Source organism: Rasamsonia byssochlamydoides (genome assembly GCF_041956645.1).
Source record: "Rasamsonia byssochlamydoides strain NRRL 3658 unplaced genomic scaffold VTN77scaffold_22, whole genome shotgun sequence".
NCBI lineage: Eukaryota > Fungi > Ascomycota > Eurotiomycetes > Eurotiales > Trichocomaceae > Rasamsonia > Rasamsonia byssochlamydoides.
In genome coordinates, this window is record NW_027192405.1 from 53331 (window position 1) to 75482 (window position 22152).

Here is a 22152-nt window from a genome sequence, read left to right on the forward strand (position 1 = left end):
TATTTTTTTTCCCCCCTCTCTATGATTTGTATAGTTACATTTCCGCCTGCTCATGACCAAAGAATAAGCGATGGTCCGTCAGAGGCAAAAGCGGGCAGAAAGCCAACAAACGAGCTCATCGTGTATCGCGACTCCTCCCGAGGTCTGTCGAGCGCTTTGACCTCGTGGAAATTGCTGCGCAGAGACGGTCAGCACGGCAACTTGTGTGATAGCAATACATACCGTGAGTTGAAGATGGTCAAGTCTCCCGCGTTCGGCCTCAAGACCTTGAAGGCTCGACCCTCGACTATGGCAGGCGAGTATCCGTAGCTGGGGCTCGGCTTCTTAAAAAGCATATCATCGACCGGGCCTTCCCAGAGGCGGTCGTAGATAATCGACTCTCCACCTCGCACCTGCTTCAGCAGAATGTTCCAGGTAATCTGGGCCGAGATGCGTCCTATCTCCCAGGAGGGTCCGTCCTGCGGCATGCCTATTAGCTCATATTCTCTGCCTAGCGGACGAGAGTCGACAGATGGAGACATACGTATGGACCAAAGTCGGCGTGTATCAGGGCTGACGAGTTGATAAGGCGTAGCAATCCGGCAAAGTATTGCTTTTCTCCTTCCCTCGCAACACGAACAGGCAGCCCGGAGGCGAGCCGGATGGCTGTTGCGACGCGGTCGAGGATGTCAACGTTTGCTTCACGCGCAAAGCGGTTCTGCAATGATCGCGCCTCATCCACCCGCTTGAAATAGCCTTCTTTGTCTGAAAACAGCAGCTTCGGTTAATAGACCGGGTGGAACTCGTGGATAGAATGGCGGTTGCTTGCCTTGTCTATGGTCGAACTGCGTGATCCCTACCGATCCTATCGGCGGGTAGACATTCTCGTTGTACGATCCCTATGCAGGCTGTCAGCTGTGTGTGTTCTGAGGTCGGTGGCGGGAGAAGTTCATACGATCCTATGCGTCTTGATCACCTCTACCATTCCTTCACACTCTTCAGGGGAGAGAAACCTGGGTACGATGATGCTGGGGATGGCGTTGGAGAAGAGGTCCTCGAGAGACTGCTTCGATAGACTCAGGCTGTCAAGGGTTCGCCAGTGGGACAGTATGTGGCTGGTTGGGGGTAGCTGATGTGCTGCCACTGCCGTGTGCAACGCCTGCTTCGTCGAGCAGGACTTGAGAAGGCGACGGTAGGCTTGCATGTTGGGAGTTTGGCAGGATTCAGAAGTCTACTGGGTCCACTGCACCATTGCAGTGCAGCCTCTTGGATCCTTTCGCTACAATTGATTTATACCGGAGAATGGCAGTGGTGCGTTCTGGTCTTGCCAATATCATCCCGTCCTTCGTACGCAGAGGACTCGCGATGCGACTCCAGAATTTTCCACTGCCTAGGCGATTCTATATTCTGGCTGTGCCTCACTAGGCTGAGAAATAGTAGGCGTTAGATGGTTGACGTCGCACTGGCACTTTCAAGCCGTGTGGAGTGGCCGTCTAATCGACGAGGAAATACGCATCAATACGTTTATGCATCTAATGATGTTCTTCTGCACAGTTCGTTGGGTAGCTGAAAAGTCACTTTTCTAGGGTTCTTGGTATCTAAGCCCATCATGGTGGCCTGAATGTCAGTCTACGAAAGCCTAAAGGAGATGATCATTATTTTGCCAAGGAGAACACCCTGCATTCCATTAGGATTTTATCATCTATTAAGGTTGAACATGACGAAGACTAATGTGGCTGCATGTGTTGGGCAGTGGTGCAAGACAGCCAGGATATTACGACAGGGACTGATGTCATCGTCTGCATAAATTTGCGGCTGAGTGGTCTAGAAAATGCAGATCTGCTCTAGCGTGTCTGCAGGTTCATTTTTTATAGTCCATGTACTCTACTCTGCATAGCCTTACAGGGCTGCCAGGGGGGTTGGAAGTCCGCATGGAGCTTTAAGACGTCCAACGAAGTTCGATTGAGCGGGAGCTGCCATTTGATGCAATATCTGGCAAGACTAATATCAACATCCCTGTTCTATCCCCTGCATGGCTGGCATTTCTTGTCTCATACTAGGCTTCTCCCAATGTAACTGTGAGATACGACCGCAGCTTCAAGGAGGGAAATGTAGGGTTCGGTATAACAGATGTCTAGACATCTCGTGCGCCCTGAGTCGTCTGAAATGTTAAAATACAGAGGTATAAATGACTTCATAGCCATCGGCAGCCCGCACAAACACCGCCATTCTCACCACTGTCGTCAACATGGCTGGCCATGTGTCTGAAGCTGCCGCTCGGTTCGGTGTCGAGACTCACCTTCTCTTCTCGCGAGCCATCTCGGACAAGCTTGGTTGTGATGTCTACCTCAAACTGGAGGTCAGTGAGCCTCTATCCATCCCGTCTAGTGCTGACACCGGGAACAGAACTTGCATCCTCCCCAGTCATTCAAGCACCGTGGCATCTTACTGGAGGCTCGCAAGGCAAAAGACCTGCATGGTCCGTCGGCGAATCTGGTGATTGCCTCTGGTGGCAATGGCGGTGTAGCCGCGGCGTATGCTGCGGAAGCTCTCAACATCCAATGCACGGTTTTCCTGCCTGAACATACCAATGCGGAAATTGTTGCGGTTCTAAAGCGATTTAGGGCCCAGGTGGGAGCATCATTGCTGAGTCCGCTTGCGAGAATGTCGTGAAGACTGACGAATTGAGGTCCAGGTGGTTCTGTCCGGTGACAATTACTACGAGGCGCTAGGCGGAGCGCAGCAGTTTGCAGCTTCACAGGAGAACGCGTAAGCTACTGTGTCTTTACGACGGTGTTCCGGTCCAGCACGTGTGAGACTGACGGAGTTGCAACAGCGTGATCATCTCGTCATATGATGGAGATACCCTTCGAGAGGGCCATTCCTCCCTGATTACAGAGATCCATTCGCAGCTCCGAGGCGTGCAGCCGGACGCCATTTTCTGCAGCGTTGGCGGTGGTGGACTGCTCGGTGGGTTGCTCGTGGGATGCAGGTCTGTAGGATGGGATGATAGTAAGCGCTTCATCACATCTCATCTCCGCACGAGGTAGAAACCACCTACCAACTATGATTTCTAGCATCCATTGTTGCGCTCGAAACACGAGGAGCCGATTGCTTCTACTACTCGATGCTGCTGAACCGACCCCTGACAGCCAAGGACGCCGAACGAAGTCTTCCTCCTGGCGTCACAGTCCTGCATGACGAGGATGCCGCCATCTCCCTCGCCCACTTCTCTACGATTACATCGAAAGCCTGCCTGGGAGCGGCGTCTCCCGCACCGGCTGTAGTCCGCATGGCTTTGCAGAGGACGACGCCAGTGACCTGCGTGGTCGTCCCGGATGAAATGAGCATGCATGCGGCGGTGTGCTTCGCGAGTAAGATCTTGCTCTATTCTTCATAGGCATCAAACAGCTGCTAATCCTCATTCGCAGGGGATCACAAGACAATCGTCGAACTAGCGTGCAGTACGACTTTGACCCCAGCGTACAGTAGCTCACTATTCAACGCCATTCTTCCATTGCAGGAGGACGCCAATGCAGAGAGAAAGAGACGGGCTGTCGTCTTCATCGTCTGCGGTTCAGCCAACATCACTCTGGAAGAGTTCGTCGACTTTGTGGCAAGGGAGAACCGCAGCCAGCAATCGAAAGCACGTCAGACGTGGGAGGTTCTATGCGATGGGAAGAAATTGCGAGTGGGGGCTGATAATTGATGCACCACTCATCAGTGTCGTCAGTGCTGGAAGTAGCGTAACTGCAATATACTACACCGCTAATTAGCAAGGTTGTTGGTTCGATACATGGATGTACATGTACATACCTTTTGCAGGGGTAGCACGGGCATTTCCTATTTCGGAAACACGTGCCTTAGATCAGCCTTGCCTTTAGGCTATTACATCTATAAGGCTGCTTACCTTGTCAGGGGTGAATTGTGCATACATACACAACTAATATAACCGCTTGTTTATGCAATGCTTCGCGCATATCGCTCTGTAATTGCGTTCACTGGACTTCAGAATGCCTGGAAAAACAGCCAACGGGAGCATCAGACTGCACCACAGGGGAGGATGCCTCAACATAAGAAAAGCCGACGCAAAGGGCACCATGGCTGGGAGGCTCTCTCCTCACTTTTACGGGACAATCTAGGTAGATCTCCAGATTACCGTCCCCCAACTATTCCATCATACTTATGATTCGTACTTTGTTTTCTGGAGCCATGGCAGCTGAAAAAGCCAGGCAGCAAGACTCTGCACCCGTCGGGGTGTTCGTGGAGTCTGAGCTCACTGTCAATGACACTTTGTCAAGGAGAGCATCGAATGGCCGTGCCCAGCAAGCCTACAAGCTGGGGCTCCGTGAATGGTTCCGCAGTGACATATTGGGGTTCTTTTTCCTAGGCATACTGGTGAGGACAGCCTACCTCTACAAGCCAACTCAGATGTCTGATACCTCACCTAGGTGCCCGCGCCAACGATGGTCGTCGTATCAGGTGCGAGACTGATGTTTGTCGGAAGCACAGGCATCTCCGGAGTCTGTCTCGCCCTTCCAGCGGCGGTGACCTCTTTCACGGTGTCGTTTTTTGTCCACTACATCCCGTACTCGACTCGTGTTCTGCTGAATGTTATCCTCGCCATGTTATCCCTGGCGATTTGCACCGCTGGCGCAAGCATTGCCGGTCCTGTTGTGGGTACGGTCGTCGCTGGCTTTGTGTATGCCTTTGGGAGTAATACGTATCTCTCTGCTGCGGCTTTCTACGACCAGCGAACTGTCATTGCTTTCAGCATCGGCACTGGTAAGCTAGCTAGCTATACGACCGAATCTCTCAACGACAGTACCTAACAAGTCCAATAGGAATGGCAGCGATCGTAGGGCCTCTTATCTACATCATGTTCATGGCAATATTCCACGATGACTGGAGGATGACATACCGAGTGACGATTCCGCTACCTGCTCTTCAGTTGCTGCTTTGGTGGCTTGTACTCTCGAAGAAAGGCCGTGTCCTGGCAGAACAGACCAGAGCAGGTTGTCTCTCTCAGGATCCAAGGCAGCACACGGATTCCGAAACACCGTCTATCACGGTTGATGAAAGACCCGGTTTCGGGCCCGAGAGAACGAGAACCGGACTCTTCTTTAAGGTTATCCTGCTACGCTACGTCGTACCCCAGACACTCTGCACCATGGGTGCGCTATTTGCTCTCCAGGGCCTTGTGCCCACTTTTCTGGCTTTGCGCACTTTCAAAGCTGCCCCCGAAGGAGATCTGAATTATCAGCTAAATTGTAGGTAAATCTGCGTTCACATTCTTTTCCGCATATAGCTAAGCTAATCGTCTCGTATCAGTCTTGATATACGGCACCGCCACATTTATCTTCTCACTTGTATCGATGGTTCGAGCATTTCCACAGATTTGGCTCTGGGCCACCATGCAATGGGTGCTCGTCACCATTGGCATTATCCAGCTCTTCGTCCCCTTTCTCAACTACTTCGCCGTTTGGATCATCTTCATCTTCGTCATCGGCGGGATCGTGGGCGGCGCCAACACGAACACCTGCTACAAGATTGCAGAAGACTTCCGCCGGAAAGGTGAGCCGGAGGTGGTTCGATCGTTCGCCATGAGCTACGGCGTTCTGGGGAACTTTGCTGGAGATGCTATCGGGGGAGGTATCGCAGTTCTGGTCCAAAGAGTCGCAGAATCCAACCTGCCCGTACGCAGCTGGTAACTTGACTAGGAGTAGAGAGACAAGTATGCGCTAGAAATCATCTTCATTTGCTCTTCAGAAACAGAATCTGTTGGCGGGCTACACTGCATCAGGGTTACATTTACGAAGAACGAAGAACTTGGTGTCATGGCACTCTTTTTTGTAGAATCGGCAACAGAAGCTTTTTTTTGTTGAGGCATGATCCATGTATCGTCACAAAGATTAGAACTTGAATAATAAATTTACACCGATTTCATATCTGAATAGTCTCGTATTTCAATCAAGTATCAACCGAGCTTGCAAGCATCTTAGCTACATACACAGGCAACATAACCCCCCACAACGTCTCAGCCCGTAGCCATTCCATGCGAAAGCAGTTCACTCCTTCCCATCAGCGGTAAAATCGTCGACATAGCTTTTGATGAATTTGCTCCAGGCCGCAGCGTTCCAGTCCTCATCACGCTTCTCCTTCTCCACTGTGGCATCGCCAACATAGCTCTTGACGAAGTTGCTCCAAGCCGCAGCGTTCCAGTTGTCAACGTCACGCTTCAAGCTGGCCAGAGGGTCTTCGCGGACAGGTTGTTAGCTTATTGTCGTTTCAATATGAATAGCTTCAGGCTATCACTCACCGATTGCGGCTCCCGAGATAGCTACAGCCTGGAGGAGTATACAAGCGATGAGTGAGAGCTTCATGGTCACGAAATATAGAGAGGTTTCGCTGGACTTTTCGAAGAATGAGATTAGAATGGTCTAATAGAGATGGAAGGGAAGAGTCTCTATCAACCAAACTTGCATGTCTTGTCTCACACGAAGTGGTGAGACTATGGGAAGTGAGGACTTAATAGCTGACCACCCAAAGCCCATCATGGGGTAGAGTCCCTTCCTGGGGGAGGTACGACAGCACGACGCATGCTCGCGATACCCTCCTGATCATACGAGATAGAGGCGGAAACCGTGGCACACGGACGACAGATGTATTCCCTGTCGATGACGCAGGCAGAGCACTGTAGCTAAACTAATAAGAAAGGCGGAGGATTCTTATCCTCTGTTGGCGCGCTACCTAGATACGTACTTCAGATTCACAAGTTGGTGATATGAAACCTCTTTTTGGCCGAACCTGCAGCATCCTCACACTAGTGCCCAGTGTTCAGGGAGAAGCCCCCAAGGTCGATGACACCCTGTACATGCATCACGCGGAGATATACATGGTTAGGCGTCCAGGATAAGCACGTCAGCGCGCAAAGTTATGGCAGATAGGAAGCAGCCAGCATGACGCTCCTAGAATTCGCGGCTGACCACTGCTGCTGCATGCATAACTCATTTGAGGGCAAGAGTATGCGTCATAATGTGTCAAGGTCGAGAGAATTTCTACCAGACACAGCAGGAGATAGTCTCGCCACATGTACTGTACGTACATACATACAGGCTGACAGACACAGACGACATGGGCCACTACCCAGTAGGAAGCAGCATATGTATGTGCCTACGTCACCCCCTCACTTCATTGCAGGAGAAACCCTCTCACTGTCTTCGAACTTCTCTTTCACAGTAGTTCTTCTATCCTCAACCTTCCCAGAGAACCCTCTACGACCAGCCAGTGTTTCCCATACTACTGCCATTCACCACCAATATTCATCATGGCAGGCACAAAGTATTCCCGCTTAGAAGAAGATCTGGAGAAACTCCGGCGAGACAGTGTTTCTGAAGATGATGGGAGCCACCACTCTCTGATTCAGAAAGACCCGTCATCTGAGCCCGGGAGTTTCTTCCAAAATCACTGGCTCCTGTTATGCCATATCTGCCTCTTACTACTGAACGTGGTCGTATTCAGCCTTATGTTTCTGCCTGGGAAATCTCTCCAAGAAAGGCAGAAAGCTTGTGGAAGACTTCTTGGTAAATGGTGTATGTTCAGTCTGCTCACCCCGAGAACAGAAAAAGAAGGAAGAGAAGAAGAAGTTCTGGTATCCAGTTCTAACAAGACGATAGTACCTGACTGGGAAGACGGTGTTGAATACGAAACGCAGCAATTTGTTGGCACATTCAATCATCAGACTGCTTTTACCGGTGTCGGTCCCGAGGTTGATAGAGCCTGGGACAACATCACCAACGGTAAGCACACAACTTCGGGCTGTATTAGAGGCCGCAGCTAGATAATGATCTCAGGCCCCACAGGAGGCGCCATAGGGATAACGAAGGAGCAATGGGAGGCTGTGAATCCCTACCATGAATGGCCGGTGATGCTGGAAGAACCGGTTGAGACGGGGCAATATCTCGCGTCTCTGGATGTCTTTCACCAACTGCACTGTGTGGTGAGCTACCCTAGGACAGACGAAAGAGATGAAATCGCTAAAGCAATTTTCTGTCTACAGGATCTGCTACGGAAGAGCCTTCATCGGGAATACTACGACAAGCATGAAGGCAGTTTCGCTGGCGCGCCAGAGGCCGTGGTTCAAGGACATCTGGGTAAGTCTTTGATTCATATACGCTCAATACACATAGCCTTGTCTTTCTGACAAAGGAGGTAGAGCATTGCATTGAGACTCTGCGCCAAACACTCATGTGCCACGGCGACATCTCCCTCCTCACATACAACTGGGTGAAAGGCAGAGAGATGCCATATCCCAATTTCAACACAATCCACACCTGCAAGAAATGGGACACACTGGTGGCGTGGAACCAGCAGCGCGATATCAGTTCGCTGTGGAAGGGCGGTACAAAGGTGAAGGAATACGTGCCTCCGACAAAGCCAGCAGATATTGAAGGAATGTGGCCTCCACCATGAACAGCCATCATGATTCTCAGAAGTCTCACGAGTATAGAATAGGGAAAGACTGCAAATGTCACTATATCAAAAAGGCAATTGTTCTTCTTGAGCGGTAAGATTGCACTTTGATTTTTCATCCGTAGTCACCTTAAGCGGACCTAAAGGGTATGCATTAAACTACTGATTGGGAGGTCATTCGTGCCTACTTGTCATCCTGCACCTACAAGGATTCTAACTTGTAGGGGATTTCGTCAACTGCTCCAGAAATGCCGAGATTGTGTGGCCTCACTTAGTTCTTACTGATTACGCGGTGTTAGAAGGTTTTATACGACGGTGTATATATAACCCTACCCGCAAACCCAACCTGTCTGACAGTCTATTCCAGACCCCATATCTATACTAGAGGCTATCTGCTCTCTCAATGGGATGCCTGACTGGCAACATTGCTGGTATGGCAGGCCTGGCAGCTAAAGGACTCTGGGCATAAAAAAAAATAAGGACAGGCTGGTTTCTATTGGCATTCACTGCATGTATCGTAATCTACATACATTTATTCTTATTATTGCTATTATTTACCCGGTAGGACATGGATTATCCCCGCACTGATATATATAAGGATGTCTTTACGGTGTTTCCAGAATGAGAGTTTTTAAACCACTACCACTTTGGATTATTTTCTGTGACTTTAGGCATAAAGTTGACAAAACGCAGCGTTGTAGGTATAAATTCCTTCAACTTGGTTCTAATCTGACCACCTAGCACTCCTTGAACAGCTAATACATTTAGGATTCATGTTGATCTGCCGGAGAGATTGTTCTCTTTCAAAGCCACTGAGGTAACTTCCATATTGTCCTCTGCATGGCGGCTACGTAGTAGATGCTATCGATCCGGATGGAGACTTGCAGCCATTGTCATCAAGGGTTATGGAGCGGGCTGCTACTGAGGGCAGCCCACTATCATCTGCGCCCTTGAAAGGTAATATCGCCACGTCCTTGACAATATTGTCAGCGCCTCTGGTAGTGATCTTATCGTGAACCAAGCAAGTACGCGAGACGAAGGCAGGAGATGGAACCTGGTGGGCTATGTTGGTTTTCGGGCTTAAAGCCAGCTTGCTTCCTTATCGTCTTGATATTGTCTTGATCCTTTCTAATGACTGTCCTTCATATCATGCTACGAGCTCTAGCCTAGTCAAAGTTCAATCATTTTATCGTCTCGTCGACACATGTCATAGTTGCAGATATACCAGGAGAATCCAAAGAGCAGGCAGTCTATCCGCCTCTGAATCAAACGGTAATACATAGTGAAGTGCCTGCCTAATCCATTCCTCTTGCTACATCCATGTGGTAGGGACTTCTCTTCCTGATTACGGGTCCATACCGGTAAAAGAGCCACGGCAGCGGCGCCATTGCCAGAGCAATGAAGCCGAGCAAACTGGTTCCCCATCTGACGCCCAGATGCTGATATAGGCTACTTGCAAACAGGGGGAAGACCGCACCGAAGATGCGGAGCAAAACGCCATTGGCCGCCATGGCACTGGCCGAGTATTTGCCATAGCAATCAGTCAGATAGGCATAAATGTCAAGAAACACGGCGAGGGATCCAACGCCAAACGGCACCCCGGCCACAATGCTGACTGCAGGATGCGTAGGCGGGAGTGCCGTCCATCCAAACCAGAACAGTCCCATGGGGATTAGCCAAGAGAGCCAGATCTGCAGAGGGAACCGCGCTTCAGGCTGTGGTCCCAGTCTCTGCACGTAGTGCCGGTGCACCACGTCCAGGAACGGCGAGAAAAGGGTGTAAAGGGTCATGCCTGCGGCAATCCCCAGGTAACCCAAGCTGGTCTTAGCCGTGGACCATCCCCGGATATCGGTGTAGATAATCGGGTAGGCTACCAGGCTGAGGGTGAGAATACCGTAGACAAACGACATATACAGCGTTAACGCCCACACAATTGGTTCCGTAAAGAGCATGATCCATGGCCGGGTGAGGCCTTCACGATATCGGCTTTTGATGTTGACCTTTTCAACAACATAGCCCTGGCGCTCAGCTTTCTGGGACAGCAATTTCGGGCGGTATGTTTCCGGGAGGAAGAGTAGGGCCATAATATAGACAGCGCCACCGAGAATCATAGACGTCCAGTACGTCCTTATCATCGTCAGACTCAATTCTTCAGGCACGAGGGTAGGCTTTGGCTCACCATTGCCACGACGTGTATTCGACAATGAAGTCTCCAATTATAGGTCCGACGATGACCGTCAAAAAGCTCGCTGCTGAGAAGATGGCCCAGGGCACAGAACGCTCAGTGGGATGCCACATGTCCGTAAGGGAACCCCCGGCATTGGTCACTATCGTACGTAAGTAGTTAGTTCTTCCATCTCTTTTTCGTCTTCGCTATAGTTGTCGGTGATAGCTCACCTGTTGGAGCCCCAAAGAAGCCAGCAATAAACCGAAAAGTTAGCAGACACTCGATGTTCGGTGCCAGGGAGCATCCGATATTTGATACGACAAAGACGAGCAGAGTGATCCTGATGATGGGATTCCTGCCGAAAATTTCTGACAACGGGGCGAACACAAGGGGCCCGCAGGCGAAACCGAACAGGAACCACGATATCCCCGAGGTGGCCACCAGATCGGAGCAATGGTAGTGACTTGCTGTCGCAGGAACAGCCGCTGCGTAGACACCAGAGTAGTACGCCAGTGTCATGGACATGGAGATGACTATAATGGAACGGGGCCATTTTTTTGCCCACTTCGGCCAGTTCAGAGGGTCCTCCTCGAACGAGAGTGCTAGGTGCTGCTGCCCTGTGTGGTCTTCTTTGTGCATGATAATAGTCAGTTTGACCATGATTTATTAGACAAGGGGAGAAAGAGAAGTGAGAGACTGGCTAGGAAGACTCTTCTAGCAGAGAGAGAGAGAGAGACAGAGACGAAGTAACACATGAAGAGGAGTTCCTAGTAAGAATGGCTGGTTGAAATTAGCTACGAACTCACCCACTTCCAAGTGGAAAACCTGATAATGATAGTAAAAATTTCCATTGGTTAGCTACCTGCAAGTCACACTGCTTCTGACCAAAAGTACCTCAAGTCTAACTCGAGACATCAGTCATCGACAACCATTTCCACGCACAGGGATACGCTCACCTCATATGGTGCCATTAGAGGCCTCGTTGTCGTACATAGCACAGAAGAGAGGTCAGTTGCGGATGCAAACAGACGGAATGACCCAGAACTTAGTCTCGAGGGCATCTATGGAGGAGCGGGGAATAAGTCATTGCATGGCACTAGTCGGATTAGCAGGTGCTAATTGTATGTGCTGAGATGCAAGCCCTGCCAGTCTGACTAGTGCTGATGTTCCAGTCCTCCCTACTCCGGATATCTGGATGGAATGCACACTTTACTAGTAGGCATTAGTGTAAACGCAATCCACTTACTGCTTCAAATCGACAAGGATGAAGGGCGTACATAGAATTGACACTGACATGGTATAATTTTTACAACATTATCCAAGGGCTTGTGCAGAGATCCAATGTAACCTCACTTGCCTCTGCAGCCCTACTTCTAGCCTTTTATTCCTGCATTGGGTCTCCTTAGTATATTTCTATGACAAAAGTTTGCGGTTTTTCACCGCTACTAAAGACCAGGGTTAGAATAAAATAAAAATAACCACTAGACTTCACTAGTAATGATAAATATTTATATTAATAATTTTTATACTATTTTCAATGATAGTGTTTTGAAACCTTTGAGAAAATCACTAAATAAATCTGGGTAATGTTAGGCGTATAGGGCGGTGATAGACATATTGACCCCAGTAGTCAATATTCTGGAATTTAAATGCAGGATTGTAGGTCATTTATTTTAATAGAGTTAGTCTGTAAACTCTTGTTACGGAACTATAATAATGAAGAGTACTGCATGAGAGCAACCTGGAATGTGACAGCCCTAAGCGGTGTTTCCACATGTGTATACAAGATAAAAGATTGGACACTTCAGGGATCCAACGAATCAATAATGTAAGGTTACATGGTTCTACTGTATCTCAGCAAATTGTAAAATGCAAATTTCTTTATTCCTTTGCTGGAATCTCCTGCTAGCTCATCTTACATCCTCTGGCCCAGATCCCCGCTCCTCAGCCCTTCCATGTGGACCTGTCGATCTGCCACGCACCCGTATACACTCGCTGAGCAATATATCCCTGTCAGGATACAGGGATATAATGTACGGACAGCAGGGAAATGAGCTAGTACAGGTATCGCAATTTGCATGGGTGAAAGCACTCATCAAAGCCCCATTCAACACATACTGATCGATGGGATGTTGGTCGCCTGAAGAGCTCAATGGCAAGAACAGTGTTTATTTAACCTATTTCCTTTTTCCGAAATTTCCAGTCCATCAAACTGACCTTTGGCGTCTAAATCGATCTTCCTCAATCTATTTGAAGAACGTTATCTTCCCAGATCATGCCTTCTACCGTCTCTCGGCCTTGCGAGCCTCTCGTCATTGATTTCGGTGACTTTCTCTCTGGAAAGCCTGAATTGGTGGCAAAATGCCTGGCCAAAGTGCGCCAGGCTTGCATCACCCAAGGCTTCTTCCAGATCATCAATCATCCCATTAGCTTGGATCTCCAAAAGGAGATCTTACAAGCCGCCAGGAAGTTCTTCAATCTGCCACTGAGCGAAAAAATGAAAACGGACAAGTCTCAGAACAATTACAACCGCGGCTACGAAGTCATTGGGAGTCAGAAGTTCGAGGTCAATGCGAAACCTGATCTCAAGGAAGGGTATTATATCTCTCGCGACCTGCCGCTGAGCCACCCGCAAGTTCTGGCGAGCAAGTTTGCTCACGGCCCTAATCTTTGGCCCGAGCCACTGGGCCAGCCGTTCAAACAGACCTGCATGAACTATCTCAATCTGCTGCTCGATTTGACGAAAGAGGTCTTGCGCGCTGTGATCCTGTCGTTGGACAATGATACGACTGATCTAGATGAATTTTGTACGGAACCAATGTGCTTCTTCAAGATGAACCATTATCCTAAGCCGCCTAATCCCAGCGATGATACGCAGAAGAGTATGTACAGTACATAGATAAATCATCTTAGCCAACTCAACCTGCTAACAGCTTGATGATCAAGGTCACGGGGCACATCGAGATTTTGGTGTCATCACCCTTCTTCTCCAAGACGATGTCCCCGGTCTCGAGGTATGGGATGAGCCCACTCAGCAGTGGGTTCTTGTCCCACCGGTCGAAGGAGCGTATGTGGTCAACATAGGCAACTTGTTCCAGCAGTGGACCAACGACCGCTACCTGTCCAATTTGCATCGCGTAACCAAGCCTCCGCAGGAGCGCTATTCGATCGCGTTCCTTTTCCATGTGAGTATTGCTTCTATTGTTATGTACTCAACCATGTCATTAACCTCGGCGGAACGACGTGGTAGGGAAATCCGGACTTCCTGATCAAATGTCGAGACTCTTGCAGGAGCTCTCCCGAGGATGAGAAATATGAACCCGTCACGGTTGAGGATTATGTCCGTTCCAAGTACAAGGAGGTTTATGCGCGTGGTGGCGTTTACCGTATCGAGGATAAAGCCTGATCTGTGGGTCTGTTTAGTTGATATTAGTCTGTCAGACCGTAAACTACCAATTGAATTGTGCTTGTAGAATCAGGCCCAATAGTTCCATCACAAGTTCGATTGATGCAATACTTCCTCTATGCTCTGCTAAGGGTGTTTAGTCCGCGTACTGGCACAATTCTAGTCATTGACTAGATTTCTAAGTCTACTGGAATTCTAATCCAGAATTAGGTATCCAGGTGATAGCGGGACAACCCCTGACTTCTTTTGGAGGAAAAGTAATGCCACGCGTCTACTATTTCTTATTAACTTCCATGGAGCTCCCAATGCGGTCATCTGCACCAAGGTCCACAGCAGTTGCAGATATACCCCTGGCGGATGTAACATCCGTTGGAGGCCTAAAACTGCGACATACTTCGCAATATCATAGACCAAATATGACATATGCAAGTACAAGGGGACCGAGTCGAAGTCGCTCAATGTCGCTGAGAGTGCCAAGGACAGTTGGATCGGACAAGTCCTTGTCTCAATCCTCTGGCCTGCAGAGATTACATACGACTTTGTTCTAGACCGTGCTAGCTCTAGAGAAGTTACAATTACTCCCGACTGGAAGGGAGGCCTGACGACTGACGTGCTCTCAACGATTATTTGCGTGTTCCGCTGCGTTTGTTCCTCTTTCCTCTCTTGTATGAAAGTTTATTTAAGGCTTCAAGTGGCTGCTATAGGATCTTGCAGAAAGGAAATGACTGTATCAATATCAATTGAACTGAACAAAATCGGTCACCTACTTCAACCCCAGGAAGCATGTGTGGCATCTTCGCTTGTCATCGGTATGAGAAGCCAAAAAGAAAATTATCCTGGAGAAGCAGCTGACAAGTTCTGTACCTTGTAGTCATGCTCAAGGGGCTGGGTTCAAGCCCACGGCTATCCGAATGGCAAAGGCGTGAGTGGCATAATTCTTTTCAGGTTTTTATTGATCTAACGAAGCCATCCAATAGTATTCGCCATAGAGGACCAGACTGGAGTATGGCATACGCTTTCCTAGAGTGTCCTGACTTGACCAAGCAAGTATTGAATAACAGCGTTATACTCTCAGGCGGCGTACTAGTTGTAAACAAGACAAGTTCGTCTCCTACAGTCTTATCTCGACAGGTCTAACGAGGCTTCCAGTTCTTGCCCACGAACGTCTATGCATTGTTGGAGTTGGTAAGTGATTGTATGCCTGTGATGGATTTTGATATCTGATAAGATCAGATAATGGGACGCAGCCAATGACCAGTGCAGACGGATCATATGCCCTCATTGCAAATGGTGAGATTTACAACCACGTCACTCTGCGTCACCGTTTGAGCGGACGATATCCTTTCAAGACGAGCTCGGATTCAGAGGTCATCATTGCTGCCGTACGTCTCGAGAAAGCTGCCAAAAAACATTTCATGGTGTTTACGATCTAATATCTTCATGCTAAGTTCCTTGAATACGGTTTGGATGCTCCACGATACCTGGACGGCATCTTTGCCTTTGTCCTCTATTCGAAGACTCAGGACCGAGTGATTGCTGCCCGTGATCCAATTGGTGTCATCAGCTTGTATCAAGGATGGTCTACGGCCAACCCGGATACGCTTTTCTTTGCTTCGGAGCTCAAGAGCCTGCATCCGGTTTGTGACAAAATCATCCAGTTCCCTCCAGGTCATATATATGACTCGATGGCCGATACAAGCATCCGCTACTTTCAGCCGGCATGGATCGACTATGAGCGGATCCCTTCCGCTCCGGTGGATTATCGCGAGCTTCGGACCTTGCTTGAAAATGCAGTTCGCAAGCAGTTGATGACCGAGGTCCCTTTTGGCGTGCTTCTCTCGGGCGGGCTTGACTCCAGCCTCATCGCGTCAATTGCATCCCGGGAAGTGCGGCGTATCAACCACAGCATCATCAATCTCGAGATTGTTCCCGGAAAGGCTGTTAGTGGGCCTAGGCTCAAATCATTTTCGATTGGCTTGCCTGGTGCTCCCGACTCGGAGGCTGCTCGCGAAGTCGCCCGTGTAATCGGAACGGACCACTATGACTTTACGTTTACTATCCAAGACGGCCTAGAAGCGTTATCTGATGTAATTTTCCATCTGGAGACGTTTGATGTCACAACCGTTCGAGCTTCGACCCCGATGTTTCTGCTATGTAGGAAAATTAAGGCCCTTGGAGTTAAGATGGTCCTTAGCGGTGAAGGCAGTGACGAGATGTTTGGTGGCTATCTCTACTTTCACGCTGCCCCCAAAAAGGCAGAGTTTCACCGAGAGACGATTCGAAGACTCCAAAACCTTCACCTTGCTGATTGTCTGCGGGCAAACAAGTCATCAGCAGCATGGGGGGTGGAAGCTCGCGTCCCGTTCCTAGACGAACAGGTGAGTTAGGCACGACAGACAAGGGGAGAAATTTCTCACTGAGACCAATCATTGTTAGTTTCTTGCGACAGTGATGAATATCGATCCATCGCAGAAGATGATCACACCGCAGCGGATGGAGAAGTACATCCTGCGAAAAGCATTCGACACGAGCAACGAACCAGATGTCCAGCCGTATTTGCCACAGCACGTTTTGTGGAGACAGAAGGAACAATTTAGTGACGGGGTTGGCTATCGCTGGATTGACAGCCTCAAAGATACGGCAGAGGAGATGATCTCGGACGAGATGATGAAAAAGATACCTGAGCACTGGAAGCGCGATCCTCCTACCACGAAAGAGGCGTATTGGTATCGTCAGATGTTTGACGAGCACTTTCCGCCTCAATGTGCGTCAACAGTCGTGAGGTGGACTCCCACATGGTCCGAGAATACTGACCCTAGCGGGAGGTAAGTCATTATTGTGTTGGCAAAAAGAACGGACAGACTGGCTGACTCAGTCATTTAGGGCAATATCTACACACTTGCAAAAGTATACCACGAGTGATTGATTCAGACAGGCAAGGAGGAAAAAAGGCCAGATATCTATTTGTCAGGATCAGAGATTTAGATGAGAGGAGTATTATATACTGTGAACTTTGTCTTTGTCCTCCTCGGTTGAACTCTCAATCCTTTTGCCCTGGTAGAGTCTCGATTTACATTTCATTATTTACCCTCTGGATAATGTAGGAAATACAGATTCACACGGCCACTGCAAGACACAGGACAATGGACTATAACCTATTAATAAATCTGTTCAACAACGTGCCGTCGTGGAAGGAGATCCTGCTTCGTGCACAAAACAGCAGATCACTATACCAGTATTTGCAAGAGATAATCCTGTCAGAATGTCCAAGGACCAGCGAGCGGTGTCTCGCTGTCATCAAGAACCTTGTCGGGACTTTGAAGAAGAACAAAAGTAGGGAGGTAAAGGTGTAGCGTCAATCAGACCAGAGACTTCAAAAGGTACCTAGTAATGCATGATATAAAGCTCAAGCCTTTCCTGCCTTCCAAGCCTTGCAATACCAAAGTGGGAAATGACATCCCCTCGCTACTACAGTACAATAGAATCGTCTTACAGTGGATAACTGGCAGGGCGCAATCTCAGTATTGTTGTTGACGGCGAGGCAACATAGCTTGCACTCCTGGTTGAACTGCTGCTGCTGCTGCAGTACTGCTCATATCTGCCCGGAATACATGCCGATGGGAGTCGAAAGCCCCATTTCTTTTTTTTTTCCGGCAGAGGAACTGGACGAAATTGAGGCCGATAGCTCAGGTGCAGCAGCGGAAATTAATCTGATGCGGGATATCCAGGAGGGTGTTGGACGAGACTTCTTCCAGGCGCAGGACTTGTCGGAAGACAACTTCGCGGAGAGACAAATGGCTACTACCTTGTAGCAAATTTAATAGCCATATCTTGTCTCTACCAAGTAAAGGACAATTATCATCAAAGGAAGTATATACTTACTGTAATATCTTTAGAAGTAGAGGATAAGTATATAGAGGTAGATAGATGTATCTTTCTAATATGCCGGCCAATAAGGGAATAGATGGTAATGAGGTAATTAATAACTACTTGAACAATAGAATATTATACATGTTGGCGCAGCCGATGCCTAGTTCACATTCACTATGAAGTTGGTACCATGGTACCTCTTTTTGGCCGAGTCTGCATCAATAAAGATTTTATACAAAAAAAAAACTTACTTAGTATGGCTGAGACCTAGTAGATTTAATATATATACTCTTAAAATGGCATTGGCAATGCATTAGAAATACAGTAAACAAAAGGGAAAAAACATAAAGCAATCCCTAATAGATGTACAACAGCTTGGATTCACTGCTAGTGGCAGCACCTTTCAACTCTTCAGATTCGCGGGATGTCATATACAAGCTTGATGGATATCATGTGGAATAATATGCTCCAGTAAACCTGTGGTTGGCCAGATAATGCTGCCGTGCTGACTGAATAACATGTTAGACATAGACTAAGTACATAAAAAATCTAAAAAACAATCTGCTTTCAAGAGAGGCAGAACTGGAATTTCAGGTCGAGCCCAGACCAGTTATGATCTGCACAGGATCATGGATTCTCCGGAACATCGTTGAGTGAATTCGCCGTGAAACATCCATTGCAAAGATCATGGATTATAATGAGCTTGATAGAATCAATTGCGTATACTGCTCGAACAGATAAACTCCAATGCTTGTTCCCCGTGATTCTAAAGGGAGACAGTTATTCGTTAATAATTTCATATGACTGAGATCACATAGGGAATAACACTTACTTGTTGCCTTTTTTGAATAATCGTAAACACAAGACTTTCAACAGTCTTTCCTTCCTTTCAGGACAATGTCTACATTATCAAAGCCCAGCACTCTAGAGGTCGTATCAATTTAGAGAGTGACTGCCGTCCCTGCATGCTCAAGAGTACGTATTTTTGAGGATCAAAGTACCGCTTCGCAAAAGATAGGAGAAGACAGGAACTTCACCCCACACAGATGCAGATAATACTCAACAACTCTAGAACACGTCAGAATCGATAACCAAGGCCTCATCAAAGGGGAAAAGATTACCTCATGTGTATTTTCAACGGCAGAAAAGAAATGACGCTGGGATTTCTATCAACTCCCTTGCACATACCGAGGTGATGCATTCTCTTTGGACGTTTCGCACCTGAATTACCTTCCCTTTCATTCCTGGCGTCCAGATCCAGGCAGGTTACCTTCCCCATGACAAGCCTTGGCGATAGCCTGAAGATTCCCTGGACAGTAGGGGTAGTACCATGAGCGCCAGTAGAGGTATGTCTAGCCCTCCTGTTTGCCCTAGAAGTATTCCAATGGGAGTCCAGAGAGCCATGTCTACACCGAATAAGCAGCTCCCTTAGCAAACAACGAGGCAAATGCGATAAACAGACCGGTCTGGGAAACCCTTACCTGAGCGGCAGTCACACCTGTTCATAAAGGCCACTCTCAGGAGGCAAGAAATATGGCATCCCAGGACGCACAACTTATGTAGCGGTCCTGTCTGGACCCATGCACAGCTGGGCCATTTCACTGACAACCAAGAAGCCAACCCATCTTTATCCCGCCGGGAGCTTTCATGAGTTTGCCTTCATGTATCTGATAGCTATTGCTGCATCAATGCGTTATGCATCATATCTCATATTCATCCTGCCCTTATACTAGAGCTTTTGCTGTTGCAAGTAGAACGCATTCGCTCGACGCCTGCTTCAAGAAACCGAATGAGCTCGTCACCCGATGGTGGGAGTGTGGAAAGAATAACTTCTGCGTGAGGAGATTATTTATTAGTCCTGATCAAGTTTGAATCCCATCTCATTTGATACACTCAGCTGCGGGAAGACTGTAACTAACTTTTTTTAATTAAATGTAGCCCGAAATGCATTAAAGCGATTTATCCAGAAAGCACGCTATATGGCGCTGGGACAACCACAGATCTAACAGGGTCTTTGGACGCCTTTTGCTGCGTTTCCGGTCTTCATGCGCTCTGCATGCTAGCTCGCTATCGATCGAGGCATCAGTCATAGATAGATGAAGCGGCTTGGATTTGATTTTTTGCAGAGGAAGCTGATTGGAGGCACCTCCTGTTAGAAATCTAGAGATATTCAGGCCTGCAGAAAGATGTGTGTAAAAAAATTATTCTGTCTGACTATTGATTCGAGGTAAAGTATAGGCTATTTATCTCCTGGGTTGCTAGACTAGAATTGGTAGTGAATGAGCAGACGGAAGTAACTATATTATAGACATGATTCACTGGTTGTAGGGGAATCGGTGAATTCAGGGGTATTCTAGGGCTGAATAGGGGCGATGCAACGTCGACGGATTCACTTGTCCTTCCTAATCCGGTATGAGATAGGAGGCCTTGGCGAAGGATTCGGTGAAGTCTGAATTATGTCCTTCGTGCTACATATTATCATGGCAATCCTCAGCATGCTAGCTAAAAGGAATCTGAAGGCTTGGGAGATGACTCACATAGGCGAGTGCCAAGCCAGGCCCTAAGCCCTAAGCCCTAAGCCCTGGGTCTGGCAGCTGACCAGTGAGCTCTGCCGAGATTTTCTCTAATGAGTTATCTAAGCAACGCAAGGTACAATACGCGCAGATACGACGAGGTTGAACTGGCAATGAGAGAGAAATTATGGTTCTATTTTCTGGTGATTGAAAGTGGCAACCAAGTTATATGTCCAGAGACTGTACCTAGATGATGAACCAGGTTATATTCTCTCCACCAAATCCAAAATGAGCGACGGTACTGCTTGATTCTAATTTATGGCATTCCTATGCTACTAACCCTAAGCAATGAACTTTAGCGACGTTCGGCTTCTTCTGAGACCATCTTCAAGTAGAAGCTTTTTAGTTCGGGGTTTACAATTGAATGTTAGCTGTACTGTACTTTCCCTTTAGAATAATTTTCTTTTCTTGATGTTCAACGCTAAAGAAAGAAAAATTTAAAAAAAAAAAAAGGGGGGGGGGGGGGGGGGGGGGTTTAAAGCTGCATTCAATAGCAGCTCGCTACAACTTCTTTCGTAGAGTAGAGTACTACCTATCCCGTGACTGTCAGAAATTAATCTGTGGATTTCAAGAAATAACCCTTGTTTGAGCTCCTGTATGCAGATCACCAAGAAGCCGTATCATGGCACCTCTTTTTGGCCGAATCTGCAACACCCCTTTAATATTATTTTATCTGGAAATAAAATCATATTGAATATTCTCTTAATATATAAACAAGATTATCAGCAAATTGCACAATCCTTTAATTTCTTTGCTCTACTGTTTCAGTATAAAATGACATCTTGCCCAAACTTTGACAGATCTTTACTACTAAATAAGTAGCTCTTTGCAATAGCTAAAAGAAAAGAAAAGAAAAAAGACCTGTATCATTTTAGCTAATTCATCATTACAAAAATATATAATAATATCCTCACTACCATATAATTTGTTGTGAAATAAAATCACAAACTACGGAGTGAAAATCGGTAATCTTTATGACGACAATTTATAGTTAGAATCCGAGAAAGAGAAACAAATACTAGTGATTAAAAAGAGATAAGACAGGGATTAGATAGTAGGATCATCACAACACACATAATCTTCTGCCAAACCCAGATAGGGAGCAGCTGGATAAAAACAAGAAAACCGAAATTGGCCGCGGAGTGGTGGGAAAATATTGGTATGAAGTCATCAGCCTAGTGGCGATGACTATCAAAATCAAGATGATCTGCGCGGAATGGGCCAATTGCGGGGAAGAAGCAACAGCACTAATCTTATCGACCGGATTTCGTTTCACTGGACTTTCTTCCGGGTTAATACCTACCGAGCAAAAATCTACAAGCACCTGGTCGACTGCCCTTCCTGTTCTAGTAGGTGAGCAACGCCGCCTTGAGCTCGCGCGATCGGGGTGAGGGGTAGATGAGTGGGGTGATCCCTGCACAACTATCGGGCGACTAGGGTGATTAGTAATGCATTAGTGTTACGGACCAATAAAATAGGAGGCTGTCCAACACAGCAGCGCATGATGAAACATGACCCCGCAAGGCAGACAGGACTAAAGGAAACAAGGTCACGTGATTGGGACGCAGTTACTGATAAGATAAGGGACCAAGGACGCAGTAGGACGTCAAGGACGCAGGAACTAACGGGGCGACCATAGTAAGGACGTCAAAATGGACTCGGATGGAGAATTATAAAAGGACGAA

General features: G+C 47.8%; 7 protein-coding genes across 7 annotated transcripts; 4 read left to right on the forward strand and 3 right to left on the reverse strand.

The window, feature by feature from the left end:
* Window positions 1-2227: 2227 nt before the first annotated feature.
* Window positions 2228-5690, forward strand: VTN77DRAFT_3163 (uncharacterized protein; the record flags this gene model as incomplete). Its single annotated transcript, XM_069419082.1, has 10 exons — window positions 2228-2338; window positions 2386-2610; window positions 2675-2748; window positions 2816-2991; window positions 3057-3353; window positions 3411-3579; window positions 4212-4377; window positions 4431-4764; window positions 4824-5249; window positions 5311-5690. The coding sequence occupies 10 exons, from the start codon at window positions 2228-2230 to the stop codon at window positions 5688-5690; spliced, it is 2358 nt and encodes a 785-aa protein (XP_069278693.1).
* A 357-nt stretch (window positions 5691-6047) lies between these two features.
* VTN77DRAFT_3164 (uncharacterized protein) lies at window positions 6048-6362 on the reverse strand (the record flags this gene model as incomplete). Its single annotated transcript, XM_069419083.1, has 2 exons — window positions 6048-6235; window positions 6299-6362. The coding sequence occupies 2 exons, from the start codon at window positions 6360-6362 to the stop codon at window positions 6048-6050; spliced, it is 252 nt and encodes an 83-aa protein (XP_069278694.1).
* A 944-nt stretch (window positions 6363-7306) lies between these two features.
* Window positions 7307-8451, forward strand: VTN77DRAFT_3165 (uncharacterized protein; the record flags this gene model as incomplete). Its single annotated transcript, XM_069419084.1, has 5 exons — window positions 7307-7571; window positions 7656-7778; window positions 7833-7978; window positions 8039-8132; window positions 8195-8451. 5 exons carry the CDS (start codon window positions 7307-7309, stop codon window positions 8449-8451), a joined length of 885 nt encoding a protein of 294 aa, XP_069278695.1.
* A 1295-nt stretch (window positions 8452-9746) lies between these two features.
* VTN77DRAFT_3166 (uncharacterized protein) lies at window positions 9747-11579 on the reverse strand (the record flags this gene model as incomplete). The annotated part of the gene is made up of 6 exons (XM_069419085.1): window positions 9747-10578; window positions 10631-10778; window positions 10849-11247; window positions 11425-11443; window positions 11504-11519; window positions 11575-11579. 6 exons carry the CDS (start codon window positions 11577-11579, stop codon window positions 9747-9749), a joined length of 1419 nt encoding a protein of 472 aa, XP_069278696.1.
* Window positions 11580-12893: 1314 nt separating this feature from the next.
* VTN77DRAFT_3167 (uncharacterized protein) lies at window positions 12894-14024 on the forward strand (the record flags this gene model as incomplete). The annotated part of the gene is made up of 3 exons (XM_069419086.1): window positions 12894-13500; window positions 13565-13803; window positions 13869-14024. The coding sequence occupies 3 exons, from the start codon at window positions 12894-12896 to the stop codon at window positions 14022-14024; spliced, it is 1002 nt and encodes a 333-aa protein (XP_069278697.1).
* A 783-nt stretch (window positions 14025-14807) lies between these two features.
* VTN77DRAFT_3168 (uncharacterized protein) lies at window positions 14808-16950 on the forward strand (the record flags this gene model as incomplete). The annotated part of the gene is made up of 8 exons (XM_069419087.1): window positions 14808-14833; window positions 14896-14946; window positions 15002-15113; window positions 15174-15209; window positions 15272-15406; window positions 15473-16402; window positions 16461-16849; window positions 16908-16950. 8 exons carry the CDS (start codon window positions 14808-14810, stop codon window positions 16948-16950), a joined length of 1722 nt encoding a protein of 573 aa, XP_069278698.1.
* A 1936-nt stretch (window positions 16951-18886) lies between these two features.
* Window positions 18887-19173, reverse strand: VTN77DRAFT_3169 (uncharacterized protein; the record flags this gene model as incomplete). The annotated part of the gene is made up of 2 exons (XM_069419088.1): window positions 18887-18962; window positions 19016-19173. The coding sequence occupies 2 exons, from the start codon at window positions 19171-19173 to the stop codon at window positions 18887-18889; spliced, it is 234 nt and encodes a 77-aa protein (XP_069278699.1).
* Between the last annotated feature and the right edge of the window lie 2979 nt (window positions 19174-22152).